Source organism: Bombyx mori, chromosome 2 (assembly GCF_030269925.1).
Source record: "Bombyx mori chromosome 2, ASM3026992v2".
In the NCBI taxonomy this organism is placed as follows: domain Eukaryota; kingdom Metazoa; phylum Arthropoda; class Insecta; order Lepidoptera; family Bombycidae; genus Bombyx; species Bombyx mori.
This window is the reverse complement of record NC_085108.1, coordinates 134,485-158,974: the sequence shown is the minus strand read 5'-3', so window position 1 is coordinate 158,974 and position 24,490 is coordinate 134,485. Positions and strand designations below refer to the sequence as shown.

Genomic DNA, 24,490 nt, shown 5'->3' with positions numbered 1-24,490 from the left:
ACAACCAATTGCATATACCCTTCGTAAAATAAGAGAAATATTAAAACAGACGGAGTGCCGACTAAGTCGACGATGTCTGATTCCGCCAGTTGACATGTTAATATTAATCTCAACCTTTAAATTAGAGTGAACCATATTTTATCTCTTAGTGCTACAGTATAGTAATTATTCCAGAGAGCGAATATCCCGCGGAGGAGCACAGAAACATGAGATGAACATAGCGTCACTACAACCGAACACGACCTATCAATTCGCGGTGGTCGCGTACACCGCGGGCGGGGCCTCGCCCCCCACCCAGGCAAGTCCACTCCACTCCACTTCTGTCTAGTTCTTCACATCTTGATATTCAGTCTCTGCTTTCATCGAGTAGTTTAAAACAAAACCTCATATTAGTATGTGTGTATATAAAATATTCGTTGATCTCTATTGATTCAATTAAATTTATTTTAATTGCAAACGGATATACATTTGACTTAATATTACTGTATTTAATAATCCTAATTGCCTTTAAATTATGAAAAACGTACTAAGCCGCTATCGAAGGAATTCCCGGTAACAGACTAACTTTGAGGTGCCATACGACAAACAATGGTGCCATACTTAATTCGGACATGTAGTCTGAGGTCACTGCATCAGCGCACTAGAGCCGGTAGCGGTCGTAGAAGATGCATTATACATATCTATTAAGAACAACCACATGGCGAACGAGGAATTAGACTTTTGTTTAGCTAAAAACAAGTCCTAAATCCATTATTGCAGATCATAGAAGTACACACTCCCGAGGAAGAGTTAACATTCGGACCTCCGCTGTCGGTGACCGCTGAGGCCACCGGTCCCCACTCCGTGCGGGTGGCGTGGTCTCCCCCCGTGGCCCTGTCTCCTCCTGACAACTACACGCTGCTCTACACCGAAGTAAGTAACGGCCCACTTCTGTAGCGTAACACTGTCTCTGGTTGAATAGCAGAAGAATGTTAGAGTTGGTTTTTTTTATTGCTTAGATTGGTATACGGGCTCACAGCCCACCTGGTGTTAAGTGGTTACTAAAACCCATAGACATCTACAACGTAAATGCGCCACCCAGCTTGAGATATAAGTTCTTAGGTCTCAGTATAGTTACAACGGCTGCCCCGCCCTTCAAACCGAAACGCATTACTGCTTCACGGCAGAAATAGGTGGGGTAGTGGTACCTACCCGTGCGGACTCACAAGAGGTCCTAACACCAGTAATTACGCAAATTATAATTTTGCGGGTTTGATTACTACCGACGGGCACCTTTTCATTTTGGCTTATACGAGTTCCAATATTCTATCAACATGATGTAGTCCGTGAGCTCAATTCCTCAACTCCCTTCAGGTGGACACAGGTCGTGAACAGTATCAGCTAGTTGAGGCGCCCCAGTCACAGCGGATCACGGCCACCATATCCGGGCTCAGGGCCGCGACCCAGTACTCCATTCAAGTGTCGGCGGCGGGCGGCGAGGCAGCCCCGGGGGTCACGGTGCACACCAGGGCCGACGCCCCCTCGGCGCCACCCGGGAACGTAACTGCCGTGTCCACGGGCTCCACGGTGAGTTCACGGGCTCCGACAACACTGCTAGTCATTACTAGTTTAAGTATAAATGGGCAATGATAAACCAGTTAGGTACGATTTTATCGTCTGTTTGTTTTTGAAAATAGTTGCTTTTATAAAAGCTTTTGCTTTGCTTTTATAAAATGGCAGAACCTTTTTTTTTTTTTCGGGCCGGGGGCCGAATCTCCTACGAGGTCCCGGCGCATAAGGGGCGCGCGGGGTATGTGAGACTCAACGATCTGCAGGTGTTCTGCAGGAAAAGGAAGAAGGGCGCGCCCCTGACTGAGCCTTTGCTACTTCACCTGTCCTGGTGAAACTGGAAAGGTTTCCGGGGCACCAGTAACCCTTAAATAATAAAAAATGGAAGAGGGGACCAAACGAATTGGATTTAATTATTTAAATGCTATACGATGCAATAGGAAACATCAGTTAGTGTTGCTTTGACTTGAACGAAGAAACATCTAATTCAAACTGAAAAAAATATATTCATAATGTTCACTCATAGAACCTGTGCAGTTGATGTTAAATCGAGTCTGTCTCCAGTCGATCGTAGTCCGATGGGACGCTCCCCCCTCCCGCTCCCACCGCGGCCCCCTGACCGGCTACAAGGTGCGGTACCGCCCCCTCCCCGCCGCACTGCCCGGGGGAGGGGGGAGCAGGAGGAAAGCAGACTCGCTCACCACTCCCGCCGACACCAGGAGAGCTGAACTTAGAGATCTTGATCCTTCCACTACATATCAAGTGAGTTATCTCGAACATTTTAACTTGTACATAAGCCGACGCTGACAGCAAGGAGCTTACATTCAATCACCACCACGCACGCTGCGGCCATGTCTACTTCCAGCGACAGACGCGACTGTTCCTTGAACCGCGGCGAATATTTAACTTATTTACCGTGTAAGTTGTACCACTAGATTTTAATTATGAAAAGAACAAAATGCTACAAAGCAACAAGCAGCAGGTGCGGGACGTTTGGCAGTAATTATCGCCGTACCATGTGTCCGCCGGGTGTCGCCAGCCGCGGTGGCGCCTGGGTCAGATGTAGCCTCACAGTTATCAATGTGTCCACACACAACAATGATCTGTAATAAGATGTCCGTCTCCCCGCAGATCCGCGTGTGCGCCATCAACGCCAACGGGTCCGGCCCCTTCAGCGAGTGGGTGTCGGCGGGGACCGGCGCCGCCGCCCGCGACGACCTCGCCGTGCCCGCGCAGCCGCCGCCGCTCACCAGTACGTGGCGACCCTACAGTCCCCCCCCAACCCCCCGGGTGCTCGCCACCCGTCCAGACACACGAGGTCTGTCTTATAGCCCTTCAAACCGGAATGTGCTTCGTGGCCGACACGGACAGGGCGGTGGCTTTTTATGGATAACACTGATCCTGCTACACGTTGTTATTGCTCCACAGTGATATCAGACAGACAATGGTAAAAAATCTTTTAATATATCGATATAAATAAATAAATAAAATAAAATTTTGAAATTTCTAAAATAAAGTTAGATATTGTTGTTGTCAGCTCGCGCGGGTCGCGACTGGATCTCTGTGTGGTGGGAGGGGGGCGGAGCGGTGGGGGGCTACGTGCTGGGGTGGGGGGTGGGGGTGCCGGACGTCCGGACCAGAGACCTGCCGCCGCATCTTCACTCATACGTCATCAGGGAACTCGGTAACTACATTTTGATACCCAATTTAAGATGTTTGACTAGCCGATGCCTACGCGCGCATTGCTGTTAGCGTGGACCTATAGGTTACTTATGACGACGCTTGAAGCTGAAAGTAAGTATTGTACTTTTTGACGAAGCATGTTGCTGATAATAACATGTACTTTTAGGTTAGGAATATTGTGTTCTTTTTTTATAATAAATAAATTGATGTTATATTTAAGATTAATTTATACTATTTGTTTCCGAAACTCAAATTGTCTATTTCCAGTATTACATATATACATTCTATATATTGCCATTTTAAATTATTAAATTACAGTCATATTCATCATTTTTACTATGTGCAATATTACAACAGAACCGAACTCAGAGTACGTGATATCTCTCCGCGCGAGTAACTCCCTGGGTCTCGGTCCCCCGGTGTACGCCACGGTCCGCACCCGGCCCCCCTCCCCCGACTACGGAGGGCTGGAGGGCGCGTTCGACGAGGGGGACGAGGACGAGGAGGACGACGAGGAGCCGGCGGAGAGCTCGCCGCTGATCCCTCCCGTGGGACTGAAGGTCATCATGCTGAGCGGGACCACGGCCGTCGTCTACTGGACCGACCCCACTCTACCCAAGGGACAGGTCGCTCGAACTGCCTTACTATACATACGGCCTCATTTATATAATATTATGTACGAAGAACAAAGTGACCGGTCACGTACATAAAGGAAGGAACCTTTACTAATATCACAAATATAACAAATGTGAAAGTTTGTATGTTTGAGTCTTAGTTAAATTCGAATTTGGATAAAATTTGTCACAAAGACAGTTTTTAATCTGTAGCAATCTGGCTCTACTACTGCATGATTAGGTACCTCAAACACCGGTCATCGTCCTCGTCGAATCCGTCGCTTAGGACGAAGGGCTCGACGAGCGAATTAACCCATAGACACAGCCCACTGAGTTTCTCGTCGGATCTTCTCAGTGGGTCGCGTTTCCGATCCGGAGGTAGATTCTGCGAAGCACGGCTCTTGCTAGGGTCAGTGTTAGCAACAACGTTAGGTTTGAGCCCCGTGAGCTCACCTCCACACGTAAGGGTGAAGCTGAAATAGCCTTTCAAGGCTATCAGCATAGGTAAAACTGCAGCATAGGTAAAACCGCTCACCTGGCCATAAGCGGGCACCGACACAACTGAGCTGGGTGGTACAGTAGTTGGTCTGTGGTCCCCAGGCGGCGACGGACGGGCGGCAGTACGTGGTGCGGTGGGGCAGCGCGGGGGGAGGGCGGCCGCGGACCTACAACGCCTCCGACCTCAACTGCATGCTGGACGACCTCAGGCCCTACACCACCTACGAGTTCGCCGTCAAGCTCATTAAAGGTCAGTAGTCGCTTCGTGGCCAAAATTTGTAAAAGATTCTTTCCATAACATCTTTAGAAATATACATTTATAGCATTGCTATTATTTGATTGCACGGTCAAGTAAATTTAATGATGATTAATAATATAAATGACTAGCTGACCCGGCAGACTTCGTAGTGCCTCAATCGATAAATAAAAGACCTAAACTTTTATATAGAATAAACTTAAAACAAACAAAAGGAATCCGTCCGACGGGGGACACGTCAAAGGGAAAACAAAATTGTTATTTTTATTTAATTCCGAGAATGTTCATATTTTTATACCTTTTAAACCTTCTCTGGACTTCCACAAATAATTCAAGACCAAAATTAGCCAAATCGGTCAAGCCGTTTTCATGTTATGTCGTGACAACGGAAAACGGGTTTCATTTTTATATATATAAATGATTATTTTTGTTTACTAAAGATCAAAGTTTGCCCGGATCGGTATTTAGTTATTAAATGTTTTTACCTTAAACTTAGGATATTAATTCATATATTATATTGTGACCATTCCAACATATGGCAAAAATCTTTTTGCACGGTCAACCACATCTATTTTAATGAGCCACAATTGGCCCTGGGCAGACAAGTCCCCAGCGGAGCCGGCTGCCCCTCGGGTCCGCGTGGCACTAAGTGATTTTCTTCTGTAAACGTAATCTGAAAGTAATATTAGCGAGTAGCCCGGCCGTGCCCCCAACCTTGTCGCTGTCTCTGAGCGACGATGATCCCTCGCCGTGAGCAGGCGGCGGGGGCGGACAGGTGCTTGTCAGTCTGCATGAGCATTTACATCCACCGCACGCGTACTATCATCCGTGCGGAGAATTCAACTCGAAGCTTTGCATTATTCCTAATGAACATTGTACACCTGGTTGCCATAGTCCATAGACATCGACTTGAATGCTGACACAGCCTTTGAGACAAGCTGCGTTACGGACAACTGTATGTTTGAGATCGTAACGTTGACGTGACCCGGGGCTGGGACCGTCCCGCGAGCAGCCCGGGGTCACAGTAGCTCGGTGTGCGCGCAGGAGGCCGCGAGTCCGCGTGGTCGATGCTGGTGAGCAACACGACGCTGGAGGCGCCGCCCGGCTCCCCGCCCCGCGACCCCCGCGCCGCCCCCGCCAGCCCCCCCGCGCGCGCCGCCGACGTCAGCTGGAGCCCCCCCGCCAAACCTAACGGGATCATCACAGGTCACTGTTCTCGATTAAACCAGTTTGTTGGTGATTTTTGTATAACATTACATTTTTATATTTAAATCAGCGGTCGAGGAACCGTTGTAAATTACCCCATGGGGAAAAATGACTTTTGGGGGGGGGGGGGTGGGGGAAAAACCGAAAAAAAGTCATTAAAATTAAAAAAAGGTTTTTTATGGGGGCTATGTATAAAATTTAAAGTAGTTTTTTCGTCTAATAATACAAGACAAGTATCATATGAATTATAAAATAACAAGTAATTATCATTTACTTATATTTTCTGTGATCTTTTTTCCTCAACTGTATATTGCATAATATATTACTATTATTACCGTTATGTATTATATTACTAGGTATTACATTGATAAATTGAATAAATTATGTATAAATAATTTTTTTGTTATTGTTTTCTTTTCAAGATTATCAGGGGGGGGGGGGCTATGAAAGATACTAAAAAGAAGCGATTTGGTTTTTTTTTGTTCTTTGCCATGGGATAATATCAACGTACACAACAATATTTTGGGGTAATAATTAAAAAAGTTCTCAGACCGCTGATTTAGATGTTCATTCATGGTCTAGTCTTATACGAGATTCGAACCTCGGTACAGTGGTCGCCGTCACACAGACTGCTGTCTCGCGTCGTAACTAAACCGCGTACAGGGTGTGACTTTATGAAATATAAATCAATGTCAACGCCGTGTCAAATATTTTATGCTCTATTATAGCTACCGCCACAAACTATAAACATTGTATATTTATGTTTGTATGTGCATTTATCAGTTTGAAACTTCGTGCTCCTGGGATGTTGACCTCGTGCGTCTACAAATTAAATCCTCATTTATGCCCTGTCTACAACACAAGCCCCGCGTCATTGTGACCGGCATAATATCAACAGAAGTACTCTCTTTTTTCGTTATCGGTAACTGTTCCCTTCACCCTGCAACCCAATTACAGCATAAACACATCTTAACTGTACTAGTAAAAGTGCGGAGTCTCGCGAGCTCGCAGGGTAGCTACCATGGGGTGGAATTTAGGACCCTACCCACTAAATGACTCCCCTGCACTTGGGCTCGCGGTTTGCTCCCAACATCGTGCGTTTCCTAGGCATGGGGATCTCGTTGGAGGTTCGGCTCCCGGTCCAATAAAAAATAAGGGGTAGCTACAATCATCCTGTCTATTTCTGCTTACAAAAAACAGCGCCTTGTACTTTCTCTAGGCCATAAATGGGTAGTATGTTTGGCCTCACTCGTGCGGGCTTACAATACGTCCCACCACCGGTGTATTTGAATAAATAAAAACAATAAAACATAAAATCAATGAACAATATCAGATTTCTAGTCTTCTCATGATTTTGGGTGTTTTTGTACATAGGTTACGTAATAATGTACGCGGCCCAGAGTGCGGTGTCGGGCGGGGGGGCGGAGTGGATCGCGGTGGGGGTCACGGGGGACCGCGCCCGCGTGCGCCTGGACCGGCTGCGGCCCCGCACCACGTACAGCATCAAGCTGCAGGCCAGGAACAGCAAGGGACTGGGGCCCTTCTCGCAGACCATCACCTACACCACCGCTATGGGTACGACAACTAACTACATATTTTATATTACTTTTATTGGTCATAAAATAACATCGACCCCGGCCCCTTCGTGTCCGCGTGCAACCGGACTACTCCTGCGGACCGGGTAGTCCAGTGCGACTAGGTGCGAGAGAACGAGATAGGAGATCGATTAACGCGACCATATCGGGGAATAGTAATAACCATTGAATAACAGATAGAAGTTTATTTATTTATTACTTAGATGGGTGGACGAGCTCACAGCCCACCTGGTGTTAGATGGTTACTGGAACCCATAGATATCTACAACGTAAATGCGCTACCCACTTTGAGATATAAGTTCTAAGGTCTCAGTATAGTTACAACGGCTGCTCTACCCTTCAAATCGAAACACATTACTGCTTAACGGCAGGAATAGGCTGGTAGTTTTAGTGCGAACTCATTTAGTCAATCGTTAGTGGTACCGGCGCGGCGTCCCCGATGTGTAAGGAGGGCGGGGCGGGTCGTGTTGACGTAGCGCGTTGTGCAGAGACGGGGGAGGGCGGAGGGCTGGCGAGCGCCACGTCGGCGTGGCTGTGGGCGAGCGCGGGCGGCGCGTGCGCGGTGCTGGCCCTCGCCGCCGCGCTGGCGCTGTCGCTGTGCTGTCGCCGCTCGCAGCCGCCGCTGTCCCCGGACACCAGGTGACGCACGCACTAAACCGTTCCACGTCCTTACGGATCCAACAGATCCAATAACCTTTGCGTTCGACGCCTTCAACTCTAACACTACGAGCAGGCTTAGGGACCCCGGTAACCGTACTTGTCGAACTCCGTAAAGAGGTCGACGTGCAACCTAATCCATGAATCAGCCCGCTGAGTTTCTCGCCAGATCTTCTCAGCGAGTCGCGATTCCGACCCGATATTAGGTTCATTCGCGAAGCAGCTGCTCTTGAGTTGTTAGGTTAGGTTAGGAGGAGGTCGGAGGCGCTCGGGCAGCTGTTCAAATCCCACCCCTCCTGGCTGAGCCTTTGCTCGCCCACTTGTCCTGGTGAAACTGGAAACGCCTCTTTAAAAGCCTCCAGAGGTTTTTATCGTTGTATCCTAGTAGATTCTTATTATAAGAGTACATTGTCCATAACTTATCGACAACAGAAGAACACGTAGCCCTCCAAGGTAAGCGCTCGCCGTCGCCCATACAGCCGGGTGATGCCAGATAAACCTCGCTCGGAAAAGGACATTAAAGGATTATCTCAAACGATACATAACTCAGCGGTCCCTTCGCAGACCCAGAGGCTTCAACCTACAAACTGGACCCCAAGTACACGTCATCAACTGTTACATTATTTTGGGCAATTAAAAATGGCATGGTACATACAGAGTGATTATTTTTAAGACACACTGAGCACCCGCAGACACGGTGAGCACACGTACGTCGTCTAGGACGCGACGCCAGGGCTTCGAAGCCAGGATATTACGTATTGTTACGAATGATACATAATATTTTCCTCAACTTGTAGTACGTATCAAAAGTCTTCTGCGTCGGCCGGCATCAAGCCCCCGGACCTGTGGATCCACCACGACCAGATGGAACTTAAGCACATGGATAAGGGCATACACGCGTCCGCCAGTAAGAGTAAGTGGCTCTCATGTCAGCTCTTTATCATTGACAAACAAAAAGTTTTGTAGCAAATTATAAAATAGATCAACACCAAAGTGTAGTTTCGAGATTTTAATTAATTACATGTTTCAATATTTAAAAAAGTCTACAATTGCTTAATTAGTCTAAAAGTTTAAAAAATCACTCCACTACTCCCCCCTTCCCCCAGTCTCGTCCGACAGCGTGGAGGGCTCGCTGTCCCTGCCCCGCTCGGCGCCGCGCCCCCCCGCCCCTCCCCCCGTGGAGTACGAGCCGGCGAGGGGGCTCCCCCCTCCCTCCTCGTTGGACCGCAGACACTACGTGCCCACCTATGTCGGTAAGTTAACGTTATACTGTAAGTCCGCAACCGTCCTCAACCTTTTCAGTGTCCCGGTCTGTAAGATAGTCCACAGCTTCCCGTGCCTCGTGTCCCGGCATCTCTCTTTTTTAACATTATCTAATTTTACATTGTCATTCCTTGATAATAATTCTTTACATTAAAATTGTACTTAAAAAAAACCTGAGTTATTTTATCTGCTTCAAGTGGCTTCAACCGCTGATGTTGTCGCTTCCTTTCTGCATGTATCTCTCCCTCCGCTACTAAATATAGCGAGTGTCCGTGCGGCTCAGCACTGGCCCCCTGCATGTGACCACTGACCACTCAGACCACAGCAGTAGTGCGTAATATCACTTCATCCTCTTATTGTCTCTGGACCAGGTAGCAAGGACCAAATCACGAATGAATAGTTAAGGAATCTCAATTTTAAATGGAATGAGTGTGTATATGTGAGGAGATCAATTTTCTTATTTAAGTCGTTTTTATTTTGAATTTAATTTAGTTTTGTTTGATTGCGTTTAATATTACATTATCCTATTTTTTGTTACTATTTATTTTATGATTTACATTGATTTATGTTTGCCCCGATTTTCCTTCCTGACCTCCCCCCCGGTCCCCCTCGGTCCCCCTGTCCCCGGCGCCCGGTGCAGAGAGTGGGGCTGCGTCGTGCACGAGCGGCAGTGAGGCGGCCTCCGTGAGCAGCTGCCGGAGGTGCGACCTCTGCGAGCTGTGCCAGCGTGAGTGCCGCGACCCCAACACTTGCTTAAACATCATTTTGTTGTGAAATATTTTTCAGTCAAAATTCAAAATTATGTTTACAAGATTAAGACGAAGAATTACCCCTCGAAAATCAAATAACATTAATTAATCGACCCCGAAAGTTCTCAAGCTTACCCCTTTACGATTAATTATATTTATTTTTATTTATTTTTGATATTTATTGATATTATTGATATTTATTTTATTTATTACGCTTCACGCTCATTATCGTACATTGACATACTTATTGCCTAATGTATTCTCTACCAGTTAACCAAGGGTGATGCAGTAAAGAACATAGTTGGAGCATTTAGACTAATTCCCGGAAAATAGATGATTTGATGATAGATGATATTATACTATATATTATGTTATTAAAGAGCAAATAATATCAAAAATACTATATGTACATAACGTTTATGAATTAAAATAAATAAATATTTAAATTAAATAAGTATAGCTAATACATACCTAAATCTTAAAGTTATTGTTTCTCGGGCGGCTGAGCGCTCTTCGATTATCACCATTGCCACTGTCAATGTCTGCAGTCTGTCTAGCTCCACCTGTTAGTACTACACAGCGCAGTCGATTTAAGATTTAAAACACAATTAGTCCGTGCACTGAGTTAATTCAAGCGTCAATAACCGGGTACAATTTGCTGGCAGCCATGACCGGGGTGGGGGCCGGGTGCACGGCGACGTGCGACCGGCGACAGCACCGCCCCCTGCCGGACCAGGTCAGTTCAAACTACACAACACCCAATACCATAGCGTCTTCAAATGTGCTAGAAATTGTACAATTGATGTACGTTGTGTCCCCCCAGAGCACCCCGCTGGTGTCGGGCGTGGGGCCGCTGCTCTCCGCGCAGTCCTCGCTGGCGTCCCTGCAGCCGCCGCCGGCTCCATGTATGTATGCACGCGCTGGAGCATTCCCAGGGGGCACCCAGACTGGAGGGAAGATATGATCTGCCAGTTTGGGTGCAGTACATCAATCAATGAGGAGAGTTATTGACCAGGTTGTTGTTCGAGCAGGTGGTTCAGGCACGTGTCCGCTGGGCTCGGCGTGCACCGTGGTGGGGGGGGTCGGCGGGGGGCCGGCCCCGGGAGGAGGGGACATCTACGCGTCCGCCGCCCGGGAGCGCGGACACTACGTAGCCTACGAGCCGCTGGGACACTACACGCAGTAAGTGTACTCTACAAATGTATCATTATGAAATACTCTCTCGTATAAATAGGTACATAGAATGTTGAGACGAATATATAAAACTTGAAATGCAGTCATAAATGTAATATAATAAAATTAAAACAAAATCAATAAAACGTGAAACAAAAGCACGTTGGATTTAATCTTGCGCTTGGTCACAGGTGACGAAATTTTTGAATTCGTGATCATCAATACTCAGACCTAAGGAGACTTAGCAGCAAGGAGTGATTGTCACTCATAGCCATGCCCATGCTAAGGCCCATGATAAGGGCAAAAAAACACACCTATCCTCTATTGATGCAGAACGCGGAGTAACAAGCTGTTCTGAGCGCTACCGTGTGAAATGGGAATGGCGAACTAACCCCAACAATTTTTTCGTTATAATAAAACTTAATATTTAACTGTATGTACAGTAGGGACTCCATTAGCAGTGAGGCGCCTGGAGGGGGGTCGCTGCGGCGAGGAGCCGGAGGCAGCGTGGCGGGGCCCGTGGGGGGGCCGGGGGGCGTGGTGGGCAGCATTGGGGGGCCGGGGGGTCTGCACAGCTTCGCGCTCGACGCCACCTCGGAGCACTCTACACCTGCACACTCGCACTCCAGAGGTTTGTACTCTTTCAGAGGCTGATATTATTCAACCTTATTTTTTTCTTTTTTTTTAATAAATAAATAAATATTTACTAACAATCACGCCACGTTAACTGGTCCCGTGACAAGTTCGTAAAGAACTTGTGTTACAGGTACCAGATAACGGAAATAAATGTAAGATTTTTATTATGCACATACATATATTTAATATACATCCATAACCCTGGAAATTACATTTTATATTTATCATACAAATATTCTTCCTTTGGCGGGATTCGAATCCGCGACCCCCTTGTGTAGTGACCATGTCACTTACCACTACACCAGACGGTCGTTAAATTATTTGTCGCTCAATATTAAAAATATATATTTGAAAATCAATAAATTTTTGGTAAACACCTTCAACAAGCAAACTGTCCCCCCAAAACCCCCGGTCGTAGCTCACCGACCGGACGCAGCCGCACTTGCTTGAGTTTGTACAATGTTGTTGCTGCAGGCAGCGTGAGAGAGACGTCTCCGTACAAGAAGAGCGCGGGCTCCTCCCCCGGACACATCCCCAACCGCCTGCAGCTGGGTAAGTGATGCTGTACTGATTTGTGTTGAATGGCCTCACGATGGAGGACTGGCGCAGTTCCTCACTGAGGGGACGCGCGGGCTTGGGGCCGCCATGCCTATCGATGCTTAATAGTTTTTAGTTTTTATGTTTTTTTTATTGCTTAAATGGGTGGACGAGCTCACAGCCCACCTGGTGTTAAGTGGTTACTGAAGCCCATAGACATCCACAACGTGTAAATGCGCCACCCACCCTGAGATATAAGTTCTAAGGTCTCGAGTATAGTTACAACGGCTGCCCCACCCTTCAAACCGAAACGCATTACCGCTTCACGGCAGAAACAGGCAGGGTGGTGGTACCTACCCGCACAGACTCACAAGAGGTCCTGCCACCAGTAAAAACTGTTGCTTATGTTAGTTTATATGCTCAATTGTAACACAACATATGTTAATAAGGAGGAAACGTGAGCCACTGTCCCGAGGAACTGGAGCCCCTGACCCCCTCGCGCTCCACCGAGAGGCTGAACCGGGAGATGCAGAACCTCGAGGGTCTGATGAAGGATCTGTCTGCCATCACCCAGCACCAGTTCCACTGCTAGTGCAGACCTCGCCGCTGTTACTGCGATGTATGTCCACACTGCGGCGATTACACTTGTTACTGACGGCCCCCCTACGCGGGGTCGCTTTATGGGGTGGGTCCCCGATGTATAGATGAGAGATCGGTCCCCCGAAACAAACACGTTGTTAAATGAGTCAAGTAATTAGTAAATTATTGTTGGGGTGATATGAGCGTTATAGTGCCCCCCCTCCCCGCCCCCCCGCAGCGCGTGTCGGTGTCCCGGCGTGAGTGTAGACAGTGCAGTGGTAATGTCGCGCGGGACACTTCACACGAAGCACTAACAATATGTGGTACAGTGCGCCGGAGGATATAATGAGTGTTGCAGCTCGGACTACGGGAGGGGCTCCCCCCTGCGGGAGTGGGTGACGTCATCGCTCCAGGGATCTCTCTGTCTGTGAAATTACGTCACATAGGATATAAGTAAAGGATGTAAATCGTAACTTGATCTCCAAGTGTGAGACGTCCGCTTGAAGCTCAGCGTCGACGGTCCCTGCGGCCTATACCAGGGGGGACCGGCGCGACCCCTCGCGGGCACGTCCACCGGGCAACAAGCATGTTGAAGAAGCGGAGTCTCAACATTAAAATCTTTGTATTTTAATTAAAACTACTTCTTCAAAATACTAAAATTGTATTAGTGGGCTTAATGGATATGTTTGACGTGGAGAGGTCGCTCACTGCGAGAACACTCGAAGCGCACACGATATACGAGCACACAGGACTGTCGGTGCTGTCCGTAGTGGTGGTCAGTAGTGGCAGTATCTACACATATAAATAAAATTGGAGTGTCTGTTTGTAAATATTGAAATAACCGCTTTTTACTACATGCATATAAATATATACATATACGGTACTTATACCAAAATAACATTTTTTACAATTTTTGTCTGTTTGTTTGTTCCGGCTAATCTCTGGAACGGATGAACCGATTTTCACGAGACTCTCACTAATAGGTAGTTGATGATATAAGGAGTAACTTAGGCTACTTTTTTTAGACAAGCTTCGCCCCGCGGCGTCACCCGCGGTACGACAATAACTGCGGGTAACATCGCAGGACTCAGCTATGAATAATAAAATTTAATGTCTCCGAAGCGAAGCGAAGGCGGGTCGCTAGTTATAAATAATAATATCATTAAGTTAATTACAACACAAACACAGAACACTTTATTATAATTTTATAGAACTTATAACGAATTAAAACTATCCCAATTTAAGGTGTATAGTTTGTAATGATGTCGATGTAAGGTATAGTTCGATGATGCTATCCCGACTGAAGGACTGCCTCCTTTCTTGAAGCTTCGTGGTCGCCGGCGGAGTCTCTGCCGCTCCCCCCATGCCCCCCCCCGACCCACGAGGAGAACATATAGAGATGTGCGCGTTATAAACTGAATTATTTTCAAAGTTTTATTTATTATTTCTGTAACAAGTGGAGTTGGTGAGTGATGATCTCTTTACAGATCCCGTTTCATACAACTATTTATTAATTAAAGAATATTGTTTTTGAAGTGAAACTTCTTTAGGATCGTTGTGATTTGAAACTCGATGAAACGAAAAAATAAGACCATAGAGACACAAACACATAAATGTACAGGATTCAGCCGGCGAGAGAATGAGATAGAACACATCAGACGTTCTCGCTCTCCTCTTCGTAGCATCCCCACTGTCGTCTACTGAACATTGTCCATATATACGCTCCTGTGTAGTGGGATAGTCAGTATATTTATATCTTATTTATAAATTTCACTTCTACCGTGTGTGACTTGCACACACAGACACCCTTTTTTTTTTTAAACTACCATTAAAACCTTATCTCATTACTTGCTACGCTTATTAGTTGGTGAGCAGGTTCTCAGTTAGCTCAGACGAACGGGAAGGCCGAAATAAGTCGTCAGATTTCCTGACGTCAATGGGGGGGCGAGTGTACTCTGGCACCAGCGTCCTCGGGCGTTACCAACTCAACGTCTTGTACATATCGGTGAATACTATATATAAACTGCCGTGGACACGAGGGCCCGCCGCCGCCCGCTTAGACTAGGTCGGTACAGGGGACCATCATCTCTCGTGCTGTTTCATTTTACGAAAATGTCCTTGTTGGAGCACGTGCGGCGGAGCCCTCGGACGGAGACATTAACAATCACTCTTCTAATAGAGGCAGAATTGTTTTGAAAGAACTATCTGTAATACAAAAAATATAAAAAATGTAGATCACTTTGTAATAATTTAATACTTTATATACAATCGTGTCTTAAAGCTTCCCTTTTGAGAAACATTAAAAGTAATTCTCTCACCAATGAAATCGATACATTATGTACATAATAATATGTTAGTTCCGCGCGCGTCTTCCTATGGCCACCGCGACTACTGCGATAAACTGATATTTAATTAATAATTACATTCCTGCTGCACTGCTTCATCTTTATGTTTGTCTTGTTGCGCTCACGGATGCTCACAGACAAGTAGTTGGTGGTATATTAACATTGTCTAGTTGGTACTTGTACATTTTATAAAAAATAATAACATAATATGAAATAAAAGACTTGTATATAAATAAATTTAGATTACTTAATAAATTTAGTTATTTAACAAATTTTATAAAATAAATTAATGTTTAATAAACACCATTTTGACCTTTTATATTGTAAACTTTTTATTAAAATTTTATAAATACGTATATTAAATTAAAAAATAATTGAATAAAGTTAAAATAACTGCCATTAATATTAAGCCTAAATTAATGACTGATTTTTATTATTTGTATTTTTCAAATTTTACTACGTAATAGTATTATTATGATTGTTTATTGAAAGTAACAAAGTAACACACGGCACAGTCTCGCGGGCTCACTCGCCTGCAACTTCTTCAACTCTACTGTTACTCATTATCTACATAATATCGAGGGCTGAAACACTGTTTTGCTTATGTAGCATCTTTGAAACTTCACAAGAGAGTCATTTGAAGTTTAAAATTTGGAAAATATATCATAACAAAAAAAAACATCCTCAGCTATTCCAATGGAATAAACATAATTGTAGTTCTATTAAAAACATCGAACTGTTGATGCTAATATCAGATAAAACGCACTTTTAATTACAAAGGTAAATGTCAGGTAAGCGAAATGTACCTTAAACCCTTCGATATAACATTATCTATTTACACTTTTCATTTTCTTGGAACTGTGTGCTTAGTGCGAGTTTTTTAACGTACTCGATAACGTAAAAGTTAGCTCATATTTGTATGGAATGGGAAAGTTTGCGTACGTTTGCCGCTAGGGGCGCTGTTCCAACTGCATACAAAATTGAGTTAACTTTTACGCTATCGAGAACGTTAACAAACTCGCACTAAGCACACTGAACTCACAACGGTCACAATGAAAAGTGCATACGTCGTGTACATTGTCTGAAACAACTTCAATTCTTTTTCCTTTCAAATGAAAACGACTGAATAAGACTCGCAGCCTTCTGTATAAGCGGCAGCGGATTATCTTTGTATACAATATTACCTTAATATTGTATATTCAGATACAGGATTCAGATATAATTATTAAGCTATTGCATAGCTTTTATCGTGGGCCTTGAGCGCGACGACCGAATCATGAAATTCCGTAACGAAAAAAACCTAACACCCCTCACTCCGTCTACCATGTAGCGAGCTCAACACATTCACACGTTGCGCTTGTGTAATGTTTGTGAATAAGCGCGTGGCGTGACGTCACACTGCATGCGCATCATGAAAAGTCTGCCCATCTCTCTCTCGCGCGGTCTAGCTTATGAGTGTGAAGGGGACAGTTAAGGTTTTGCTTTTATTAATGTTTAATATAGCGTGGTCTTGTTTTATTATTGTTTTAATATTAAATTATCATTGTCTAATTACAATTGCATAAGTTGATAAAAAATGCTATGCAATAGCTTTAGCGCGGCAGTTCCCGAGTGCCCCACTTTTTTTTTTAATTATTGTTAAACTCTTGTACTACGGTACTCAATAGTCCAATATTCTCAACGGAGTTGTCCTCGTCGCTCGTTCCTTGCTCCTCAAACGTGTAAAAGGGACAACACGATAACGAAGGTCGCAGTAGAAACAAAATAACGAACCGTTTACTAATAGAGGATATGTACTGAAGAGTATTTAAACTTAAACGAATTGTAAGATAAAAACAAATTTTTGATAAAATATTTAATTGTATAAATATTTGTAAATTTACTGTTTATTCGTATTTATTAATTATTCAGCTTATTTTCCTTCGTAATTGTATAAAATGATGAAATGTATAAAAAAATATAAAATTTGATGAGAAAAATTAACTTAGCTAAGTAATAATGTTTGGCGGACGCCCCCTCCCCCGGGCGGGTCTGCGAGCCCTCAGTCGACGGTAATGCTGCAATTAGTAAATTAAAAATAGCACACCACTTCTTTCTTTTCTCATCAAATTTATTTACCACAAACTTGGTTTGGGAATAAACGATTGTAACGTGTAAATAATTGTTTAATACCGTATTTAATGTTTATTAGGCTGTAAGTAGGCGAACACCGACCAACAACGCACGTGCATTGATAGTATTGTGTAGTAAACACGGTCGCGACTTGCAACGGGACGGTCGGACACGTCCGCCCCGCTATCGCTTCTGGCTCATACCCGCTCGCAACGAAACCCCGAGCGAGTCAAAGGACAATGACCCGTCATCCCAAAGCTCTGATTAGCTAGATTGTTATTCTTTTATTAAATGTGACATGGCCGGTGGTGATCGACAACAGAAGTGCGGTTCGCAGATCAGAGTGAACGCTAAACGCTCGTGAAAATTAGCTATGATCGCGGCAGTTGTACAAAATAATAACAATCCGCGAGCGGGGAGCACGGAGCGGGGTGCGGGGAGCGCTCGTCCTCACTCGAGACGGCTCCAAGTACATACGAGCGATCTTTGTAAGATTAACAACGTATAATTTTCGATTGAGTCCCTTGACTCGAGCGATATGCGAGCGACACACAACTCGACACCGCCGCCGCCCCGTCAACTGACGTTTAGTATTCACACGTCACATGTCACATGTCACACGTCACGCGTCACACGTCACACGTCACGCGTCACGCGAGTGGCCGCGACTCGAGGGATCGCCGTTTGCTTTCAAGTTGTGGTCGGCGCGCGGACGGTACGAACCTCCCTCTTGCACATTATTTAACAATAGCGTAACGATTATATTACAACTACCTGTTTTTGTGTATTCTTTACTTTTAGTTTTAAGCTAAATTAGAATGATTTCGTTTTGGGTCTTGTGATTTTGTAAGTTAGTTTTGGCGTAAACAAATATGGACATGTAGGTAGGTCCTCCGCTGGCGCCCGGCGCGACCGGCAGTCCGGCTCTTGTTGTTGCATATATCCGGGAGAAGGGCTCAGGGGTGTTGGGTCGTCACCAGAGTGCGCAGGCGTGGGGCGTGATGCTCTTGAGACGTGAGGTTTACATCTCAACTGTGTAGTCACTTTAACAACTTGCACATACGGTGCAATAACGTCACTTATGCAATTTTTTTATTTTATTAGGAGAAAAATTCAACATTTTATATAGTTCTGCTCGGCTATAGAAATAAAATTATAATATTTAAACTACAACTTTAAACTTCATCAGTAAAAACAAACATATCGCTCGTCTCACTGATAACTATTAAAAAAAATTCTCATACTCAGTTCAGTGTTAAGTTGCTTATGTGACTTTACAGCACCGTATGTGCGAACTGTCCAAGCAACTATACAACTATATAGGCAGCTTTAGCGCACATACATCTAAATGCAATAGTCAAACACGCCGTCCGCCTCATGCGTCAATCCTCAGGCCTCACGCCTCCACAGCCGCCACGTTCGGGTCAGTGCGCAGACCTCACAGCCGGTGGAGTCACCGACTTGGGGTATCGCTTGTCCCGGCGAGACCTTCGCTCATTATCCGGCTTCAAAAACGTATTTTGTAATGAAACCAAAGCTTCAGTTAAAACTTTCTACTGTTGAGAACGATTGGCAGACCCGAGCAATCCTGATCCTAATCATTGTTTTGCAATTTTCGATGAAAACGGGGTTTTCCTTCCTACAGTCTATTTGTTTACGCAATTGTAACTTACCTACTGGAAATTCCCACCAAAAAGAGACTGTTTTAACTCCAAATTTAAGTATGCTGTATAAATATTTATGTTTATGTTTTTTCGTATATTTTAACATTATGTGATATAACAGAGTCGTGCCACTGTCGTGGTGTTGCCATAATATGTACAATTAAAAGAATACTTATGAAATATAATTGTTTGTTTTATTTATACGTAGAACCTGAGTGGGCGAAGTTTGGGATTTCCTCTTGTCTCTTGTGCTCTCGAAGACAGTATGTTAATGCAGCCCCATAGACTAACGCATATTTACAATAGGATAGACATATCGCGGTAAGAGGTTAAAAGTATACTAGTTTTTATTTCTTCTAACGTCTGGAGAAAAAAGCCTTTTATTCCATACAAATAGTAGGTTGCATACATATTTTAAATATAAAAAAGAAAAGAGAAGAAGAAAAAAGTACTGATGTTATTACACGTGTTTCACTTAGTTTGCTCCCCTTCTCTCTCCCTTCCGTTTCCTTACAAAAGTATAAATCTAGACAACATTTTAAAAAAATATATAGAAGTTTGTTTGCATGGACCCCTCCTCCAGTGAAGGTGAAGGCCTCCTCTAAAGAATAACAGCTGTTTAATTATTAAGTTCTGACGTTGTAAGTTACTATGTAAAGCTGATCTTTCTTCTCTTTAATTGAGTGAAATATTTCTTGGGTTTGTGTTCCATTTTCTTATTATTGAAGAAGTTTGAGATATCTTCCTTAGAGGGTTTTGGTCTTGATCTTCCACGGTGACCAGCCGGATTGGAAGATGTTTTTTGTTGCTTTGTTGAAATTAATTGAATGTTGCATCGTTGAGGGAGGGAGCAGTTGGTTGCTATGAATGGAAGTTATTGGTTGTATTGTAGTTGGTTTGGTTATGTGGTGTGTTGACGTTACTGCTTACTAAAATAGCTTAGAATACTAGGTTTTAGAACTCCTTCTGAGACACTGTTTGATCTAGGTATAGATGGGTTTGCTTGTTTTATTTTGCTTTTCTTAGTGGGTCTTGTTGTACTTTTACGAACTAGTGCTTGAGAATTGGGATCTGACTCTGGTGAAGTCATCAGTGTTCTTTTGTTGTTTGATTTTAATAAAACAAGTTTATCGTATTTTATCGTGACTTTATTTCCTTTCTCGCGCTCTCTATTTGCTTCTTCCTGTAGTTCTTTCCTTTTTTCTAATATGTATTTAGGGTAATCTTCGTTCAAGTAGTATTGGGTATCTATTAATAATCTTCTTTGCTTGAGAATGCTGACCTTTGAACCAAGGGTAGTAAAGGTTAAAATTATTGGTCGCGGTTTATCACATTTTTTTCCCACTCTCCTTATTTCTTGAATATCTCTACAATCCAATTTTAAGGACAATTTTTCACTTATGAATTGCAACATATTGTTCTCCAAATTATGATAGGATGTCTCACTCTCTTCGATACCGAAGAAAATTATGTTTCTTTGTCTTGCTTGTCTTTCCATAAATTGAATCCTTTTTTCTTGTTGTTCAACATTTTCTTTCAAGGTTTGATGTTTTTCTTCCAATATGGTAAATTTCTCTTCTAATTTGTTGGTTATGTTAAGTGTTACTTGTTCTGTCACCTTTTCGCCATTTTTCTGAATTTCTATTTTTTGAGCGTTCAGTTCTTTTTGAATATTTTGTAAGGCTTTCATAATTTCCTCCATAGTGTCTGTTTGTTTTGTTTTGGTACTTGTTGCGTCCTCTAGTAGAACTAAATATTATTTTTTGTGTGTAAATCGAACGTAATTTACCTTTTTCCTAATAGATGGCGCTGTTTCACAGTTTATTTTCTATGACAGGCGAAATTGCAGACTCATTCGGGAAAGAAGTTATGTTTTTCCAAAAAAGGAATAACTTACGCGATTTTCATTTATTTGCACTCCGGAACTTTCATAGATTAACACTAATATAATTTAAGTTCCTGGATTCGCGAGAAAAAACTTGAAAAGTTCTTAGATTGTCGTTTGTTAAAACTTCATTTTTGGAGTTTACTCCTTAAGAATCGATTTACATATATAGGCCCGGGGTATGAAAATTATGGGGACCAAAATCGTACTAGCATGTCACACGAAATGCGTTATGCGCCTGATTGGCTCCTGATTGCGTGATGCGTGCGCGCGCCAATCAGGAGCCAACGCGCGGCCGCGTTATCGCAGGTGACGCCGGGCTGCTGCGCCGGCAGTCCGCCACAAAGCCTCGTACTGATCGCGCGTTTCTCTCATTATTGTATTTTCATATATTTGGAGTTTACTCCTTAAGAATCGATTTACATATATAGGCCCGGGGTATGAAAATTATGGGGACCAAAATCGTACTAGAGAGTATAGCATGTCACACGAAATGCGTTATGCGCTATAGTCTGACCATTCCCCACCACACGGTATGCTCGGCTCCATGTACTTGTATATGTTTAGTATATATCTGTGTGTGTATAATAGCATACACATTATACATGTACAGTGTAGCGCCTGCATAACTATATCAATACATTTCTAAACATTTATTTATTCGATATTAACCTACAAACACTTTGAACTTGCGGAGATATTGTTTTAAATTTTATAATTTATTTTATTTGGATATTGACGACCATGGAATAGCACGAATATTGTCTCGACGAATTCAAGACATGGGGCTGGTAAGTTAATTTAATAACATGATATTTTTACCGCCAAAAATGAACCTATTTACTGTTATAATATGCTAGTAAGTAAACATGTAAAGACATTTTTGGTTATATAGACATTGAAATAAGGCTAATTTATGAGCGCTTCTTCCTTAAAACAATCTGCTTAATTCTACTAATATTCAATTTGGTCACGTTATCTTAAAAAAATGATTCCAGTTTACGTAAACTCTAAAGACGTCGTCAAGTAAACTAAGTTAAGTACTAAGGCTACGTAATTTATGAAATGTTATGTTTCATAAATTTACAAAGAAATGCAAATGCTTAAAAAATTATTAAGAAATTAAATTAATTCATCAAAACAAAATTTAAGTTTTAAAAAAATGGGACGGTTGTAGAAAGTTTGCCTGCTCTAGTGCGAAACGGAATGTATCTTTTCCGAACCAATGGGTAGCTAGCAATCTTCCCCCTCCAATATTAGCGCTATTGCAGCGCCTCCAGTGATCAAAACAAAAACTATTGTGAAATATCTCCATCTTGTATGACAGATTTGTGTTTGTTGTTACTTTTCCGATTTTATTTAGTTAATATGTTTATATTATACATGTACAGTGCATACACATTATACATGTACAGTGTAGCGCCTGCATAACTATATCAATACATTTCTAAACATTTATTTATTCGATATTAACCTACAAACACTTTGAACTTGCGGAGATATTGTTTTAAATTTTATAATTTATTTATAATCGATATAAATATAAATTTGTGTCAGTTGAATACAGTAAAATATGGAAGTTACGTATTCTAGTGAGAATGATCCGGGAGTTGCGGAACACGTCGATGCGGTAATTAAGTAAGTCTATATAATTCACTTTTACAATTAATATATAAGTTGTCCATTCACTGATAGAAGGAATTGTTTATATTTAATAAGCTTTATTAATAAATGATTTTTTAACGTCAAAGAATTTAATAAGTATTTATTAACAGTTAATAAATTATTTATGAAATGCAATTTATCAAATGTATGAATAAATATTTGTTAGCTACTAAAAAAAGGTTTATTAAAAGTTAATCCATGTTTATTAAAAATAATTTATGAAGTACAAATCAAATACAAATCAACGTAATATTTATTAGTTGTTAAAAATATTTATTAACTGTTAATAAGTATTTGTTAATTATTAATAAATACTTATTAAATGTTAATAAATATATTTTCCTTCTAAATAAATATTAATTAAATGTAGAAAAATATTTATTAAAATTAAACAATTGCTTTCAAATAATTTAAATTATTAAATAGTTAATGAATCTTTTTATCAGTGTATATCTATACTTTTTATGTTGTGCTTTTATATTTAATTACATGCTATTAAAATAGCTATTTATTTTTTTTTCTTATTAAATGTGCTTGAATTTGTTTATTCACAGTCCTGAAACCTGTCCATCAACAACAACCGGTCATAAAAAAACTCAAGCAATTCGACAACGAGAATACAGACTTCGGATGAAAGAAAAGTCTGGGCCTAAAAAACAGAAAGAGGACAGACCAGCCAAAAAGTCCGCAGCGGAGCGTCAACGGGAATGCAGGTTGAGAAAAAAACTCCGAGCGAATCAAAACATCAACGCAGAGTCAAACTCAGACGTTACTGAAATTTTACCGAGGCAAGATGCAGGACCTTCCAACTACTTGACATCGGTAACTACAGCACAGGTGGTACCTTCAAGTCCTGACGATGGACCTGTCATTACACACCACGAAGTAGTTATTGAGACTGCACCGGTATCAACAAAAAAACGTCAAAACGTACAACAGCACGAAAGTGTTAGTGATGTGTACAAAAAAAGTGTGTGTGTCCGCTCCGACGCACGACTGGAGTTTACTGGATATAAATATAAATTTGTGTCAGTTGAATACAGTAAAATATGGAAGTTACGTATTCTAGTGAGAATGATCCGGGAGTTGCGGAACACGTGGATGCGGTAATTAAGTAAGTCTATATAATTCACTTTTACAATTAATATATAAGTTGTCCATTCACTGATAGAAGGAATTGTTTATATTTAATAAGCTTTATTAATAAATGATTTGTAGCGGGTTATATTCGGGTATCAACCCACTAACAGTTGATACGTTCAGGAATCGAACCCGAACGGCGTCCGGCCACAAGCAAAACGATGTCGGTAAATTAAACGAAACAATACGAGAAATAGTTCTATATTACGACAACACGATACACTACAGATTATTAACAAATTAACGAGACACAAAACAAACGACTAACAAATATATGAAAATACAATAATGAGAGAAACGCGCGATCAGTACGAGGCTTTGTGGCGGACTGCCGGCGCAGCAGCCCGGCGTCACCTGCGATAACGCGGCCGCGCGTTGGCTCCTGATTGGCGCGCGCACGCATCACCATGGCCAATCAGGCGCATAACGCATTTCGTGTGACATGCTATACTCTCTAGTACGATTTTGGTCCCCATAATTTTCATACCCCGGGCCTATATATGTAAATCGATTCTTAAGGAGTAAACTCCAAAAAAAAAGTGTGTGTGTCCGCTCCGACGCACGACTGGAGTTTACTGGATATAAATATAAATTTGTGTCAGTTGAATACAGTAAAATATGGAAGTTACGTATTCTAGTGAGAATGATCCGGGAGTTGCGGAACACGTGGATGCGGTAATTAAGT

At 42.7% G+C, this 24,490-nt stretch overlaps 2 protein-coding genes across 9 annotated transcripts in view; both read left to right on the top strand.

Annotated features, from left to right (window-relative positions):
* LOC101747166 (neogenin) overlaps positions 1 to 19,300 on the top strand; it is a 96,898-nt gene extending 77,598 nt beyond the window's left edge. For 2 of the 4 annotated variants that reach the window (XM_038015403.2, XM_038015395.2), the window contains exons 12-31: positions 175 to 298; positions 760 to 912; positions 1,354 to 1,566; positions 2,113 to 2,310; positions 2,680 to 2,800; positions 3,086 to 3,232; positions 3,589 to 3,857; positions 4,446 to 4,593; positions 5,644 to 5,805; positions 7,180 to 7,380; positions 7,889 to 8,039; positions 8,855 to 8,970; positions 9,164 to 9,310; positions 9,961 to 10,047; positions 10,735 to 10,805; positions 10,893 to 10,974; positions 11,101 to 11,251; positions 11,686 to 11,873; positions 12,353 to 12,430; positions 12,865 to 19,300. In XM_038015403.2, the coding sequence (XP_037871331.1) occupies positions 175 to 298; positions 760 to 912; positions 1,354 to 1,566; positions 2,113 to 2,310; positions 2,680 to 2,800; positions 3,086 to 3,232; positions 3,589 to 3,857; positions 4,446 to 4,593; positions 5,644 to 5,805; positions 7,180 to 7,380; positions 7,889 to 8,039; positions 8,855 to 8,970; positions 9,164 to 9,310; positions 9,961 to 10,047; positions 10,735 to 10,805; positions 10,893 to 10,974; positions 11,101 to 11,251; positions 11,686 to 11,873; positions 12,353 to 12,430; positions 12,865 to 13,007 (2,950 nt within the window). In that variant the 3' untranslated portion in view covers positions 13,008 to 19,300. The remainder of the gene's footprint in view (positions 1 to 174; positions 299 to 759; positions 913 to 1,353; positions 1,567 to 2,112; positions 2,311 to 2,679; positions 2,801 to 3,085; positions 3,233 to 3,588; positions 3,858 to 4,445; positions 4,594 to 5,643; positions 5,806 to 7,179; positions 7,381 to 7,888; positions 8,040 to 8,854; positions 8,971 to 9,163; positions 9,311 to 9,960; positions 10,048 to 10,734; positions 10,806 to 10,892; positions 10,975 to 11,100; positions 11,252 to 11,685; positions 11,874 to 12,352; positions 12,431 to 12,864) is intronic. The other 2 variants (XM_038015397.2, XM_038015401.2) reach the window with 2 other exon arrangements.
* Positions 19,301 to 21,609: 2,309 nt separating this feature from the next.
* The window catches only part of LOC110385005 (uncharacterized), a 52,312-nt gene continuing 49,431 nt past the window's right edge, over positions 21,610 to 24,490 (top strand). Inside the window, exons 1-2 of one of the 5 annotated variants that reach the window (XR_009974916.1) lie at positions 21,610 to 22,638; positions 23,220 to 23,487. Coding sequence is in view for 3 of the 5 variants with exons in the window: in XM_038017432.2 (XP_037873360.1) it covers positions 22,574 to 22,638; positions 23,220 to 23,487 (333 nt within the window). In the remaining 2 variants the exon portion in view is untranslated. Of the gene's footprint in view, positions 22,639 to 23,219; positions 24,489 to 24,490 lie in introns of those variants that run through there. The other 4 variants (XM_038017432.2, XM_062672252.1, XM_038017411.2 and 1 more) reach the window with 4 other exon arrangements.